We start from the raw sequence: 15,085 nt of genomic DNA, 5'->3' as shown, positions 1-15,085 counted from the left end.
CACTAGAAGACAGTGGTAAACTATGCGCAAGCCTTCGACTAACTTACTACCAACGACAGAAGTACAAAACTCCTGGCCTGACCCTGACTTCAATTTCCACAAAAGTTAAAGCCCCTTTCTGACTCGAATTGAAATATGTCAATACTACCAGATTGGCTTGTCATCATCATAATAAATGAATTCGCTATGCGGCTCACTTTCTCATGTTTCAGCCCCGTACTAAGTAGAGCAATCCCTCAACCCAAGTCAGACCCTTAAAAGCCCCATTAGATGCAACGACCTATCAATGCAATGCCAAGGGAAAATAAGAATAGAAAAAAAAAGCCATTTGTCAATCACTCCATAGTCCCCAGTCTCCAAGTCGAATTCCTTCAGGGCCGAGACATGGCTCACGAGGTGGCTGCCTTGGCTGCCTTTTTCTCCGAGATCTGCGGCACAATCCACCAGTCATGCCACTGGGTCTTAGAGCCAATCACGGGTATCACCACTTGAAGATTGAGCGGGACCTTTTCAGAGGCAGGTGAATCGCCCAGGAGCGCCTTCTTGACCGTCTCGATTGCAATGCTGGCCCCGATACAGGCCCGCATCGTGTCCTTGATGTCGCGGCGCCAGTCTTCCTCAATGGCGATCGACGGTTCTTTCATGGGCGAGGAGATGTCCTCCACAAAGGCCCCATTGGCAAGGGTCGCCTCCCAGGCCTTTCGGGCTTCTGTGATGGCCTTGGAAGCACGGTCCAGAATAGTGGCGTCTGTGTCACCCTCTAAAGTAGCCTCGCGCTGGTATTCTTCAAATGGAACCAGCTCGGGCAAGGAGATTGGGATAAAGGGCTTCATCCGGAGCTCATAGCGGAGCTTGTCGCTGGAGTAGGCATCGGGACCTGCTGCCGATGGGAGAATCTGGTGTCGGGCCAGGAGTACATAAAGGGCGTGGAGCGCGATCGCAAATGCATCGATCGCAATGATATGAGTTGTTAACCGCTCAAGATAGAGGAATGATCTATGATATGCAGGCGACTTGTGCGCAGAAGTCTCCCCGTTGTTGTTGCTGCTTTCTAGATCGCGCTTTCGAGCTGCCACGGTGAACGTGCGAATGCGATCAAGGTGACTGAGGTGAGTTGAGCAGATGTGTGAAAGGTACCAGTAGATTCCAGGCAGCTCTTCCGGGGCATAGACCGATAGCTCGAATCCCATCTGTAGGATCAGGCGAAGCTGGATCAGTTTTTGATGGTATGCCCAGCTACTAAGCGGATAGGAAAAGGTAGCTTCCCCGCCCTGGAACTGCAATGCGGGCTCTGCACTAAGGTTTTGAAGCTGGAGGTCAAGCTCCTCAGCCTAGAAGTCAATAGTGTCAGCAAGTGGATAGCAGAACGAGATAGAAGGGTAAATCATACCTCCATTTGCAGGTTGTCCCAGTCAATGACAGTATGGCAGATGGTTCGTCGAACACGACAACGGTTCAGGCAGGCGGAGCGCACGGTATCAACGTAAGGCTACCTTCAATTAGTTTTCTCTTCGGAAAGTCAAGGTGGATCGCGACGTACCTGAGCAAAGCGTTTCACAAATCCTTCCATAATTTGAGCAATTCGGAACCTGGGATCCGACGGTAGCTCCACTTCATCGGTGTTCGCTCGAAGCAAAATACTCGATGGCAAGACCAGCTCAGCAAGGTCGTCATAAAGGAACTGCCTGACTGACACTGCCCCAAGGATTGTCATGTCGCTGACAATCAAGGCCTGTAGCAGCGATCGAATATAAACCGACGGCTGTGGTTTTCGTGACAGCAAAGTCCACACGGCGGTCTAGTAATTAACTTAGTAAAATTGAGCACACCGGACTAATCCAACAATCATACCTTGAAATTGCTTGGGCCACGGTAGTCCAGCATCTGTTGCATGTCAATAGCATCTTGGCAAAGTCGCTTCATATGAGCCAGAGCATCTTCCTGTTTAATGTGAACGATGGGCCGAGGCGGCACCGTACTGGCAAGCTTTCGTTGAAGCTTCAAGCTAAAAGCCTCTGGCAGAGCATTTCCAAGAGAGGTAGTTTCAGTCAAGGTCTTCAAGTAAGTCAGACATAATACAAAGCTGTCTGTTGACCTAGTATCCAAAATTTCAAGGTCCTGGTCCACGGCGGCCAAAAACTCCCGCCGCAGGAGAAGTCTACTCCGAATCGCATCTCGAAGCTTTTGCTCTATCCCCTCCTGAGCATCGACCCAGTCGACCGCCTGATCCAGCAGGCGATAGAAATGTGATGAGTCAAAAGTGGACAAGAGGTTGCGATTGTATAATTGAGTGACAAAGTCTTCTTCCTGTACCACCAACCCAAAACACCCGTCAGCCAAGTTGTTCATCTTCCCAACAGATATTCCACGCACCTCATAAAAATATTCGGAAGCCACACGGGCATGGACAAAGTCGCATGCCTTAACCAGTGCGAGGCAATAGGTTCGGAGTACAAGGCCGACAAGAGGGTATTCGCTGGGCACACGATCGGACCGGGCATCCTCGATTGTCCTCGGCACTGGCCACAATAGCTTGTCGATGTAAATGGAGGTAAAGAGGGTCTGGGAGAGGGGGTGGCCCATATGCCATGCCATCTATACCGGTGTCAGCTGCATTCAATCCAAAGCCTATGCAGTATACCCACCTCATGGCAAAGCAGTTGGTCCATCAACCCCACCACTTGCTCCGGTGTTAGGTGCCGTCGCACATCGTAGTTGTCTTCTAGCGCTTGCGCATGGTTCTCGCCGGGTGCTATGTAGCCGCTGTCCATCTTGGAGTCCATGATCTATCACCAATTCCAGGAAATGTCAGCAATCGGTCCTCTCCCACACCATCTCTGTCCAGGTACGACAATGACGCACCTCCAATGCGCCCACGGCCTCAAAGAGTGTGAACGTCTCATCTTTGACAAGCTGGCCAGTCCGTAGTTCTATGAGAGAGAAGTAATGTTAGATCACGGAGATATGATGTGGGAATAGGGTCAACTCTACTTGATGCAGCCTCCGTAAATTCGACAGTAATGTCGCGCGGCACGGCCTTCTCCTGCACAAGCACCCGCCGCGGGGGCACGCGAACCTCGTTATTCGGCAGCATCGCACAGAGATTCAAAGCTCTGCAGTCTGCTGCCGGTTCTTCTCATGGGATAGACAGGGAAATCAAGGAAAATCAACCGGTAGTGTTTGAGGTTGTGAACGGGGAGAGGGGGTTTGGCGGGGGAGGCGTAGGTGGAAAAGATGGGCTTCGCGGTGGACCGGGAATTGGGGCGCTCTGACGTGCACAAGGTACCGGCCGGAACATAAGAAGGTTCGATTTGAGGTACAATATTACAGTCAATTTACTACGAATGCTAGGAATCCCAGCATTGAGGCACACAGGTAAGAAGAAGGCATTTTGAAGGTCTGTCTGTCTGTCCAGACAAATCCTGTATTGCTACACATGTACAGAAAGTTCATTTGTCTCCCCGGGGTTCCTCTAAATCATCATGTCCGATTCCAGCCCCGGGTCCTCCTCTCAGCCAGAAGCATGGCTATATCATGCGTTCTCGTTCGTGCTCAGTAGGCGCTGATCGTTTATTTCTCGGCGTTCTGGGCGAGGGCCTCGTTGTTGGCCTGGGCGAGCGAGCGGACATCACCCTGCTTGCCGTTCTGTAGGTCACAAAACACTCCGTCAGTTCCATCGATCATGATATCACATTCACCCAGGTATATCAATTCAACTAACCTCCCACTTGGCGAAACGGAGGTCCATCTGGCCGCGGCGCTCAGCAGCGAGACGGGGAGTGTCCTTGAGGGAGCGGCGCACCGTCCGGGCGGCAATGGCCAGGTAGCGGTTGTAGCTAAAGCCACGGTTAGCACAGGGCAGGAATTGGCGCAGTCTGGTGGAACATACGTGAGGCCAGCGGCTTTCCAGGCGGCAGTCATTTTGAAGAGTGGATGTGGAGAGGTTGGATGGTTCAATTGAAGGGGGTGAAAACGGCTCGGGTGAGTTTGGAAGCGTTCGACTTCGGAGAATCGGGAACTTGGGTCACGTGAATGGCTGTCCGATCTATAAGTCACGTGCATTCAACATCACCCATGATGGCCTGCAACAAGAGCTATTGTATACCAAGCTTTAGCGACTTAAGACAATATCGTAGGGCTAATATATGTATGTTTTAATGGTTGTCATGCTTTGGGAATTCAATTCAATACAGACTCCTGATCGACGCGGGCATGATGCTCACCCAGCACACCTTCAATTGGAAACGCAACACGCTAGAATCAGGCAAAGGAGATATTACTCAAAGTTCCATGATCACGACTAGTATATTGTATTAAGATTCTCGCAAACAATACTAATGACCGACCGTGCTTAGGTTGAGACCCAATAGGCATGCATATCCAGAGATAGACTTAGATCGTAACAAGAGCTAGCAGGCCCACTATCTCAGTGCCTATGCATCAAAATAGAATACATGTAGTGTAGAAGAATTACCTCACAAGCTAAAGAAGGCAGACAAACACCACTGGCACTTGTGGCACTCTGGAGGCAGTACCCAGTAGCCAACCTCGTCTGCCTTGCAGTTCCTGGGGTGGTGTTTGCTATTACCGAGAAGGTTGAGTCGAGAAGCTTCGTGGCATTTATTTGTGACCACGGCCTAGGAAGCTGCCTCCAGCTCTGTGTATATTAGCTTGCGCATCGAAGTCCCCTTTTTCCCTGCGACCGCTCACTTTTCGCCGAATATCTCTCACTTCGCTCCCAAACAGCCCAACCCACAACTACTCGAGACTGCATTATCAGCCTTTCGGTAAGTACCTCTTCTTCATCCTACATCCCTCGTCACGACAATGAGTCTTCTGCATCTTTCTACGCGACACTACGTGAGAGAACAGGACAGACTTGGTCATTTTTTGACAGGTAAGTGAGAGAATTCTTCCGCATTTCCACTCTGCCCTTTCTGCCTCATCTTCTCGAGACCGGTACAGTACCTTGTTCTTCGCGGACTTGGTTTTCGAGCACCGTTGCCAGAGGTGAGCATATCCGCGAGTACTCGGTGTGATATTGAGCATTGCTGTGGTTCTCAGCTCAGCTGGTTCTTGCAAATACCAAGCTAGTCCATGAGGGTCTATCTCTCAGCTTGGATGATATCTTGGGCTCGTCCAATATCATGCTGTCGCGATCCTCACACGACGAACTCCCTCGACAACTTCCCATCCGTCCCGTCACAGCCTCCATATGCTTCTGCAGACCATCTCAAACTAACACTGAGCTTGTTCCCTAGTTCACTGATACCCACATTCAACAACCAGATCACACAATGCCTCCTCCTCGCAAGGGTGGAGGGAGGCCCCCCGGCCGGCGATGGCAAAAGGCCTCGCAAGGAAAAGCGACAGCTCGTTCGCTGGGACCGTGAGTTCGACCCGATTTCAATCCCTCACTTTCGAGATTCCCTGCACTAATGCCAGCGCATGAATCCACTTGACGTTTTTGTCATCCAACTTGGATTTTTTTATGCTAACAATATGAATAGAGGAACTCGACACCCTCCTCCTTCTCACCGTGCAGTCGGCATGCAACTTGACCGGAGTCAAAGTTCCCTGGGAGAAAGTTGCTGAGCTTATGGGTCCCAAGTTCACCGAAGGAGCCATTGTGCAGCATCTCTCCAAGCTACGCATCCGTCGTGAAGGTGCCGGCCAGCGCGTTCCCCCACCCCTTCGTCGCTCTGTTACTGCTGCTGCCGCCGCTTCTGGTGGTGGGAAAGGAAGTCTCAAGTCGGTAAATAATTCGCGCAAGCGTAAGAGCCGTTCTGATGTGGTGGACGATGATTTCTCGGATGGCCTGGACGCCCAGGAAGAGGATAAATCGGATCCAGAGTACATCCAGAACAAGAAAAAGCATAAGTCCAAACGCTTTTCGTTCTCCACCTCCAAGAAGTCAAACAAGATCATGGAAGACGACGATGACGACGATGACACTCTGATGTGCGGCGGGGCCCCATTCCTTCAACACGCCGATGCCGACCTTGAGTCCGAGCAGTACGAAAGCGATGATGACGATGAAGATGCCGAACATGACGACGATTACGACTCTGATTCCTACAGAGCGGCCAAGCTCAAGCTTGAGGAGGCTAGCCCGACTCCCCGCCAATCCCGAGTTGTCAAGCTGCCCATCAGCCTGGGAAACCGAGGCCAGGGTGCCATGAAGTCAATCCTAGGCCAGGCCAATGCGACTGCACCACCTCTGGCAATGGGAAGACCTCATAACCAGAACTTCTACACCAACGACCCGGCTATGATGAACAACAATCCTAGCTCAATGTTCGTGCCTCAAGGTCCCTGGAATCCCGGTCAAATGCCAACCAGCCAGGCTCCCGAGAACATGTATCAGTCCGCACCTATGCAGCCCGCACATGTGTTCTGGCCCCAGCCAACTCCCGTCGTCAACAATCAAATGCTTCATCCAGGTGAATTCGTCTGGTCCCATCATGCACCCGCCTTTGCTACTAGACAAGGGGGCACTTTGGCAGTCTCTGGCCTTCCAGCCTCGACCTGGGATTCGAGCTCGGCCACTGTTGAAGCACCCTCCGCCCCATCAATGGGCATGAACCCAAGCGACTGGTTTATGTCGAACCCCTTTGGCCAGGATGACGATGAGGAAGGCCAAGGTGATTTCAAGAAGCTGGAGGGCGGCGAGGAGTATTAAGTGACCCGGTGATATGCCGGTCCAATCAATCTCCCAGGCTACCCATTACGGTTCTGACTACTTTCGGCGCTGGTAACGACGCCGGTTTCTTTTGACAATTGAAGCAAGGTGGTGCATATGCTTCAATTATGGACATGATTTAATTTTTTTTCGGTTGCGGATAAGGGAAAGAGTTTCCCGCCCGCTTGACGGGCGCTGGATTCTCATGGGATTTTTTTCGAGTTGCTTTCCCGTCAGATGGACTTGATGGAAGGGCTGGTCATCTGACTTGCAAATACCTACCATATTCTGTCAGATAAGAAGGTGATATTCGGGAACTTTTTACAGTTAGCAGCGTACTCAATGAACATGTCCTCAAAAAATAATGGTTAAGAGCAGCGTAAATGAACGTACCTGAAGTCAAGAAGACAGCATTGTTCGTTTCAATCAGTAGATACATGATTTTGAAATCCATCAATTCCACGTTTAATTGTTCTTAGAGTTGCGTCTTCTCCGCGGAGTACTGCGATCCACTCGGATCTTGTTCACATTACTTAGGCGTTGACTCGCCTTTGGATTAGTTAATGTAAAGTGAGATTGAAATAGTGATTTTCTGGTTGAGTGTAATGATTTTCTTATGAGGAATTGAACCTATATTGTCAATTGAATGTTCTTAGAAAGGTGACTCTATTATGAGCAAGGTTGTGCTGATATATATCCGGAGTTTAATACATAGACCGAGGTTTTCCCACAAGATCATTCAATTCACCTGATATATTCCTCCTATCTAGTAATTACGAGGCTAGATATAGCAATAAGTACTATTATTCAAATAATCTGTAATAATCCGTCTGACTATAGATTCTAAACCTCGACGGTATCCCGGTTTGAATGTCCGGAGTACTCCCGCCAGCTATCCCATATATAGCCGGTCACCCGAAACCTCGGGAATGGCCAGACCACGTGACCTTCTAGCTGTTTCTGCCGCCAAGTCTGGGGATGGGGAAGAATGAAGAAAGGCCTGGAAAATTTTCGAGACTTTGGCTTCATCTTCCCCAGCTTCCCTTCCTTCTTTTCCATCTCCCTTTCATCTCACCTTCCCTCCTCACCTCCCAACCCACATCAATTCACGCTGGGTTTCATTTCTTTACCTCAATTCTAATACCGTTCGTCTCTTCTTTTCCGTTCTCCTGTTTCATTAGCAATGCAGCGCGCCCTGTCTACCCGGACTTCGGTCCTCTCGGCCGCTTCCAAGCGTGCCCCCTTCGCCCGCTCCCCTCTGAACCTCCAGCAGCAGCGTTTTGCCCACAAGGTGCGTGATACAATGCCATTGCGATTGAGCTTTCGATGGAGTCTCCAATGGCTCTCGGCTGCGAATGCCGTTGATTCCGAAGCTCTCCGAGTTTAACCCTGGCTGACCGCAAAACAGGAGATCAAGTTCGGTGTCGAAGCTCGTGCCAGCATCCTCAAGGGTGTCGACACTCTCGCCAAGGCCGTTACCTCTACCCTGGGCCCCAAGGGTCGCAATGTTCTCATTGAGTCCCCCTACGGCTCCCCCAAGATCACCAAGGGTAAGTTGTTATTGTCTTGGGTGCAATCCCGAACCCGGCTCGGACTTCCGCGGCGATTGAAGGAAAAATTGACTAACGTTGCGTGTTCAATCCAACAGACGGTGTTACTGTCGCCAAGGCCATCACTCTGCAGGACAAGTTCGAGAACCTCGGTGCCCGCCTCCTCCAGGATGTTTCCTCCAAGACCAACGAGCTCGCTGGTGACGGTACCACTACTGCCACCGTTCTCGGCCGTGCCATCTTCTCCGAGACTGTGAAGAACGTTGCCGCTGGCTGCAACCCCATGGATCTCCGCCGCGGTATCCAGGCTGCCGTCGACGCCGTTGTCGACTACCTCCAGGCCAACAAGCGTGACATCACCACTGGTGAGGAGATCGCCCAGGTCGCTACCATCTCCGCCAACGGCGACACCCACGTCGGCAAGCTCATCTCCACCGCTATGGAGCGCGTTGGCAAGGAGGGTGTCATCACCGTCAAGGAGGGTAAGACCCTGGAGGACGAGCTCGAGGTTACCGAGGGTATGCGCTTCGACCGTGGTTACACCTCCCCCTACTTCATCACCGACCCCAAGTCCCAGAAGGTCGAGTTCGAGAAGCCCCTGATCCTGCTGTCCGAGAAGAAAATTTCCGCTGTCCAGGACATCATCCCCGCCCTGGAGGCCTCCACCACCCTCCGCCGCCCCCTGGTCATCATCGCCGAGGATATTGAGGGTGAGGCTCTCGCCGTCTGCATTCTGAACAAGCTTCGTGGTCAGCTCCAGGTCGCTGCCGTGAAGGCTCCCGGCTTCGGTGACAACCGCAAGAGCATCCTCGGTGACCTGGCTGTTCTCACCAACGGTACCGTCTTCACTGATGAGCTCGACATCAAGCTCGAGAAGCTCACCCCCGACATGCTTGGCTCCACCGGTGCCATCACCATCACCAAGGAGGACACCATCATCCTGAACGGTGAGGGTAGCAAGGACAACATCACCCAGCGCTGCGAGCAGATCCGTGGTGTCATGGCTGACCCCACCACCTCCGAGTACGAGAAGGAGAAGCTCCAGGAGCGTCTCGCCAAGCTCTCTGGCGGTGTTGCCGTCATCAAGGTTGGCGGTGCCTCCGAGGTTGAGGTCGGTGAGAAGAAGGACCGTGTCGTCGACGCCCTGAACGCCACCCGCGCTGCCGTTGAGGAGGGTATCCTCCCCGGTGGTGGTACTGCCCTGCTCAAGGCCTCCGCCAACGGCCTTGACGGTGTCAAGCCCGCCAACTTTGACCAGCAGCTCGGTGTCAGCATCATCAAGAGTGCCATCACCCGCCCTGCTCGCACCATTGTTGAGAACGCCGGTCTTGAGGGCAGCGTCATTGTCGGCAAGCTCACCGATGAGTTCGCCAAGGACTTCAACCGCGGATTCGACTCCTCCAAGGGCGAGTTCACCGACATGATCGCCAGCGGTATCGTTGACCCCCTGAAGGTTGTCCGCACTGCTCTGGTTGATGCCAGCGGTGTTGCCTCCCTGCTCGGTACCACCGAAGTTGCCATCGTCGACGCTCCCGAGGAGAAGGGCCCTGCTGCCCCTGGTGGCGGCATGGGTGGTATGGGTGGTATGGGCGGCATGGGTGGTGGCATGTTCTAAACGCATCCTCCTCCATTGTCTCTCTTTCCCCCTACGCCGTCTTTGAAATGATTACCCCCGCTGCATCCCTTTTGCATCGCCGCGCAGTCCTCTCGTGGCACCGGATGTTTTGTAATGCCCCTTGGTGTTGTTTTATTTACCATGTTCTACTACCGTTCTTCTCTTTCTTATACCTGTATTTCTCTTGTCCTACCACCTCCTCTCTCCACTCTTCCCCTGGGGTTCGAAAAAAGGTTCCGGCGCAAATCCTGTATCATATTTTGTCTCCATTTACACTTGGTTCTAATGCATTTTGATAATGCTACAATATGGTTTCTTGTAAGATTTGTAGATCTGTAGAACACGTAAACTCGATCTTGACCAGTGCTTGTTGATCTGTACTTGATCGCCAGTAGACCTCAAGTAGATTCGATTATCCTGCCAAGGCACGAATCGACAAAGGTACACCACCAAAAGTATCTTATAATGAGCTTATTCTGATTGAATCAGAGTAAACAATACGTTCTATCTAGAACTTGGATACATACTCGATGAGCTTGGCCAAGCAACCTTGACAATTTGACATTAATATTGGCTGGTGGGCCAACGATCGACCCGCCCGAGGGGATCGGCACGTGGATTGCATAAACAACCCAACTGGAACCTCCTGCAGCTTCACTTAAGCAGTGACTGCTTGCTACCTTAACTCTTGCTAGGTTTCTATCTGGGCTACCCTAGACCATGCATACCCCGAAAAAGCCATGGTGAGCCATGATTCCATGGGCCACTGGGAGGCCATCCAGCTGACTGGCATTTGTGATTCGTCACTCACGGGCTCATTGGCTGCAGTCGTCGGCTATTCGACCGCGGTTTGCGCTGGCCCGCGTGCTGGGGTGCCATCGAGGGGGTGGTCTAGACTGTCTGGATTGTCTCGATACCTTGATTGTTGCGAGAGGCTGCGAGCTAACAGTTCAACTGCCTTGATTGAACTCGTTCCCTCGGTCGCTTTTACCTTTCTCTTGGGACCCAGACCCTCTTACAAGGTTGCCACCTTCGTCCAAGTGCAGTTTGGTGCCGAATCCTAAAACTGAACAGGTAACCTCACTTTACTCCGTACTTTCTTATTCTTTCTATCTATCGGTCTAGTCAATTCTATCGTGGGAATCCTTCGCGACACACACCTGGGCCTGGGGAATGTATACACAACTACGCGCATTGAACCCTCGTGCTGCTGCACCTGCTGCCTGCCTTCTGCTTCTGGGGGAGGATTAGCCCACCCTACCTGGTGAGCTGCCCTTACCCTCCGTTCCCCGTACTCTATGGGCCTCGTGCCTGGAATGATCCGGGATATACCAAGCCTTTTCTCTCAACGTGCCCAGCTGACACGAACCTACCTTCAGCGTGACTGAAGGAACCTCAACTAGGCCTGAGGAGTTCGAGTTCGACCCCATAACCTTCTCTTCCCAGCCAACACAGCGCCCGTCAGCACTTTACTGTGACTCTCCACAAATCCACAATGGCCGCGCTGGTGGATTCACCGCGACCCGCCCTGGTCAGCGATGCCGACCTTCTCCAGGCCCGCGCCGCCCTGCAGCACCAAAACAGTCCCGACATCTCGGTCCCGCGCGAATTCATCTCCCTAATTGTCGAGGAACTGATCTATCGCAGAGAGTCCCACTCCGCAATCGCAGACGTCGAACATGAATGCTCGAACCTCCGGAAAGAGCTCCGAAAACACACTCACATCAATGAAGCCTTTCAGAAAGAACTGCGTGAGATCGGCGAGATTATCACCCAAGTCGCTCATGGCGATTTGTCGCAGCGCGCGCGGCTTCATCCGCTGGAGATGTCGCCTGATATTGCGACCTTCAAGCAGACTATCAACACGATGATGGATCAATTGCAAATCTTCAGTCAGGAGGTATCCAAGGTGGCACGCGAAGTGGGCACCGAGGGAGTTCTCGGTGGTCAGGCCAACATTGATGGTATCCAAGGAATTTGGCAAGAACTCACGGTCAACGTGAACGCCATGGCCAACAATTTGACTACCCAAGTCCGTGATATTACTACCGTGACCACCGCGGTGGCCAAGGGTGATTTGACCCGGAAGGTGCAAGCGGATTGTAAGGGTGAAATCTTGCTGCTCAAGAACATCATCAACTCCATGGTGGATCAGCTCCGAGAGTTCGCCTTTGAGGTGAGCCGAGTTGCTCGCGAAGTCGGATCGGATGGAACGCTTGGTGGTCAGGCTGTTGTCCACGGCGTAGAGGGCACTTGGAAGAATCTGACCGACAACGTGAATCGCATGGCCTCGAATCTGACCCAACAAGTTCGTGAGATCGCCAAGGTGACGACTGCCGTGGCTCGTGGCGATCTTACTATGAAGGTGACGGCCGACGTGAAGGGCGAAATTTTGGATCTGAAACTTACGATCAATGCGATGGTCGATCGACTCAATCAGTTCGCCTTCGAGGTGAGCCGTGTAGCTAGGGAAGTCGGTACGGACGGAACGCTTGGTGGACAAGCCCAAGTCGAGAATGTTGAGGGTCGTTGGCGCGACCTAACAGACAACGTGAACACAATGGCTCAGAATCTCACACAACAAGTGCGACAAATTTCAAACGTGACTCAAGCTATTGCTCGAGGCGATCTAAGTACCAAGATCGAAGTCCACGCTCAGGGTGAAATCTTGACTCTGAAAGAAACAATTAACCGCATGGTGGATGGCCTCAGTCTATTTGCCCGAGAGGTCAAGATTGTGGCGAGAGACGTGGGTGTGCGAGGTAAACTTGGCGGACAGGCGAAACTGGACGGCTCGTATGGTATCTGGCGGTCTATTAGTGAAGACGTCAATATCATGGCCGACAATCTCACCTCGCAGGTGCGAGCCTTTGGCGAGATCACCGAGGCTGCGATGAGCGGTGATTTTACCAAACTGATCACTGTGTCGGCATCGGGTGAAATGGATGATCTGAAGCAGAAGATCAACAAGATGATTTGGAGCTTGCGTGATAGCATACAACGGAACACGGCTGCGCGTGAAGCTGCAGAACTGGCGAACCGAAGCAAGTCAGAGTTCCTTGCTAATATGAGGTATTTGAATGATCATGCCATGTGCACAAAAGAAATTAGCTAACACGGATAACGAACAGTCACGAAATTCGAACTCCAATGAATGGAATTATCGGCCTTTCAAGTCTAGCCCTCGACACAGATGACCTTGCCGCTCCCGTCCGAGAAACACTCAACATGGTGCATAATCTTGCCATCAGCCTGTTGACTATCATTGATGACATCCTCGATATCTCCAAGATCGAGGCTAACCACATGATGATCGAGAAGATGCCCTTCAGCCTAGGATCTACAGTCTTTGGTGTTTTGAAAGCTCTGGCAGTGGAGACCAATGAAAAGGCTCTCACATTGTCCTACACCGTTGATGGCAATGTGCCAGATTTCCTGATCGGCGACGCTTATCGCTTGCGTCAGGTGATGCTCAACCTGGTCGGCAATGCCATCAAGTTTACCGATCATGGTGAAATTCAGGTCACGATCAGGCGCGCTGAGAACTGCCAGTACGAGGAGGACGAGACAATGTTTGAGTTCTCCGTCACGGATCCTGGCATTGGTATTGAGGAGAGCAAACTTGGTCTGATTTTCGACAAGTTCCAGCAAGCAGACGGGTCGATGACTCGCCGTTTCGGCGGGACAGGTCTTGGACTGGCTATTTCTAAGCGCCTTGTCTCTCTCATGGGTGGTGATATCTGGGTTACGTCCCGTGTAGGCGAGGGAAGCAAGTTCTCTTTCACCTCTCGAGCCAAACTGGCACAGGCCCCAGCGGGATTCTCGGAGCAATTAGCACCATACCGGGGCCGCCGAGTTCTCCTTGTTGACAACGGTGACTCAGAAGGCTGTCCCGTACCCGCAATTCTGAAAGACCTCGGCCTCGAGCCCGTGGTCGTCAGTGACGGTGAGCTCGTGCCCGGCCAAACTCGAAAGGACCTGTGTGGCTCTTTCGATGCTATGCTGGCCCCCAGCTTAGACACAGCAGCCAAGCTACGCGCAGACCCGAATCTCTCCCTCAACCCACTGGTTATCGTGGCACCAGTGGTGTCCCTCCTCCTCAAGTCTGCCGGTGAACTCGGTGTTTCATCGTACATCACGACACCCTGTCGGCCCATCGATTTCTGGAGTGGCATTCTCCCTGCCCTCGGTAACCGAAGGAACCGCGTATCCGAAGGAATCACCCGGTCCCTTGCAATCCTACTAGCAGAAGACAACGACGTGAACCAAAAGGTCGCCGTCCGCATCCTCCAAAAATGCAACCACAACGTCACAGTCGTCGAGAACGGTCTCCAAGCCGTCAAAGAAGCACAGCAACACCGCTACGACGTGATTCTGATGGACGTGTCCATGCCGGTCATGGGCGGTTTCGAGGCAACGGTTAAAATCAGACAACACGAGAAACTGAACAGTTTGCCACGTACGCCTATCGTGGCACTTACCGCACATGCCATGCTTGGTGATCGCGACAAATGTATTCGAGCAGGCATGGACGAGTATCTCTCTAAGCCATTGAACTCGAATATGATGATGCAGACTATCTTGAAATGCGCTTCTATGAATCTGGTCTCGGCTGTGGAAACTTGAGATTGTGTCTGGGCTCCAAGTTATGATTCGATGCCGGTTGTCGATGATACTGGTGCCCAGGAAAAATGATTGCGGGTGGGGTCACGACCCTTACCCGATACCTGACATCTACCATGATGGATGCACTGCGGAGGCAGAATACACTTTCTGAATGGAAGATGGAACAATGGCTGCGAAAAGCGGCTTGTACTCTGCTTGCGTGGTGCAAATTATATCCTTTCATAAGGCTTTGGTCTCAACATACCTGACTGAAGAGCGCAGATGCTCATCCCATACCGACGGGATTCCAGGATGGAACCATATGATCTTATCTTAGATTCCACATCCACCGAGGTCGTTCATCTCACAAAGTTCAATGGGATTGCATGTCATGTACCTGTTCAGACATTGAAGCGAAGACGTTTGGCGATCTGGAGTATAGGATCCTGATCTTTGGACTCTGTTAGGAGTATTTTTATCTATTTATTGCGGGACATGAAATTAGAAGACCCTGTTTCTGTGACGTGACATTCGGTACAAATAGGATATCAAAATATGACTGCATGAACTAAATGTTGGAAATGGCCTAGATCTGCATGACTCAGACTTGAGTGTCTACTAGCAACCAGTTTT

At 51.8% G+C, this 15,085-nt stretch overlaps 5 protein-coding genes across 5 annotated transcripts; 3 read left to right on the top strand and 2 right to left on the bottom strand.

Annotated features, from left to right (window-relative positions):
- Nucleotides 1-389: 389 nt before the first annotated feature.
- On the bottom strand, nucleotides 390-3,094 carry N7473_006374 (N-alpha-acetyltransferase 35, NatC auxiliary subunit; the record flags this gene model as incomplete). Its single annotated transcript, XM_057152314.1, has 8 exons — nucleotides 390-1,331; nucleotides 1,391-1,489; nucleotides 1,541-1,798; nucleotides 1,852-2,307; nucleotides 2,374-2,595; nucleotides 2,646-2,786; nucleotides 2,863-2,930; nucleotides 2,992-3,094. 8 exons carry the CDS (start codon nucleotides 3,092-3,094, stop codon nucleotides 390-392), a joined length of 2,289 nt encoding a protein of 762 aa, XP_057010119.1.
- A 476-nt stretch (nucleotides 3,095-3,570) lies between these two features.
- On the bottom strand, nucleotides 3,571-3,921 carry N7473_006373 (ATP synthase subunit epsilon family protein; the record flags this gene model as incomplete). Its single annotated transcript, XM_057152313.1, has 3 exons — nucleotides 3,571-3,645; nucleotides 3,722-3,836; nucleotides 3,890-3,921. 3 exons carry the CDS (start codon nucleotides 3,919-3,921, stop codon nucleotides 3,571-3,573), a joined length of 222 nt encoding a protein of 73 aa, XP_057010118.1.
- A 1,200-nt stretch (nucleotides 3,922-5,121) lies between these two features.
- N7473_006372 (uncharacterized protein) lies at nucleotides 5,122-6,682 on the top strand (the record flags this gene model as incomplete). The annotated part of the gene is made up of 2 exons (XM_057152312.1): nucleotides 5,122-5,389; nucleotides 5,511-6,682. 2 exons carry the CDS (start codon nucleotides 5,122-5,124, stop codon nucleotides 6,680-6,682), a joined length of 1,440 nt encoding a protein of 479 aa, XP_057010117.1.
- A 1,183-nt stretch (nucleotides 6,683-7,865) lies between these two features.
- hsp60 (chaperone ATPase HSP60) lies at nucleotides 7,866-9,847 on the top strand (the record flags this gene model as incomplete). Its single annotated transcript, XM_057152311.1, has 3 exons — nucleotides 7,866-7,973; nucleotides 8,091-8,232; nucleotides 8,331-9,847. The coding sequence occupies 3 exons, from the start codon at nucleotides 7,866-7,868 to the stop codon at nucleotides 9,845-9,847; spliced, it is 1,767 nt and encodes a 588-aa protein (XP_057010116.1).
- Nucleotides 9,848-10,866: 1,019 nt separating this feature from the next.
- N7473_006370 (Histidine protein kinase NIK1) lies at nucleotides 10,867-15,021 on the top strand. Its single transcript, XM_057152310.1, has 3 exons — nucleotides 10,867-11,111; nucleotides 11,227-12,919; nucleotides 12,979-15,021. Exons 2-3 carry the CDS (start codon nucleotides 11,343-11,345, stop codon nucleotides 14,471-14,473), a joined length of 3,072 nt encoding a protein of 1,023 aa, XP_057010115.1. The 5' UTR covers nucleotides 10,867-11,111; nucleotides 11,227-11,342; the 3' UTR covers nucleotides 14,474-15,021.
- The last annotated feature ends 64 nt before the right edge of the window (nucleotides 15,022-15,085 follow it).

Source organism: Penicillium subrubescens (genome assembly GCF_028828155.1).
Source record: "Penicillium subrubescens strain IBT 31985 chromosome Unknown utg000004l_segment0_segment0, whole genome shotgun sequence".
NCBI lineage: Eukaryota > Fungi > Ascomycota > Eurotiomycetes > Eurotiales > Aspergillaceae > Penicillium > Penicillium subrubescens.
The sequence above is the reverse complement of the archived record's forward strand: the minus strand, read 5'-3'. Positions and strand labels throughout refer to the sequence as shown.

Coding starts and splice junctions, on each gene's coding strand:
- N7473_006370 (XM_057152310.1), top strand. CDS start 11,343: ATGGCCGCGCTGGTGGATTCACCGCGACCCGCCCTGGTCAGCGATGCC. Junction 12,920..12,978: donor GAGTTCCTTGCTAATATGAG/GTATTTGAATGA, acceptor GATAACGAACAG/TCACGAAATTCGAACTCCAA.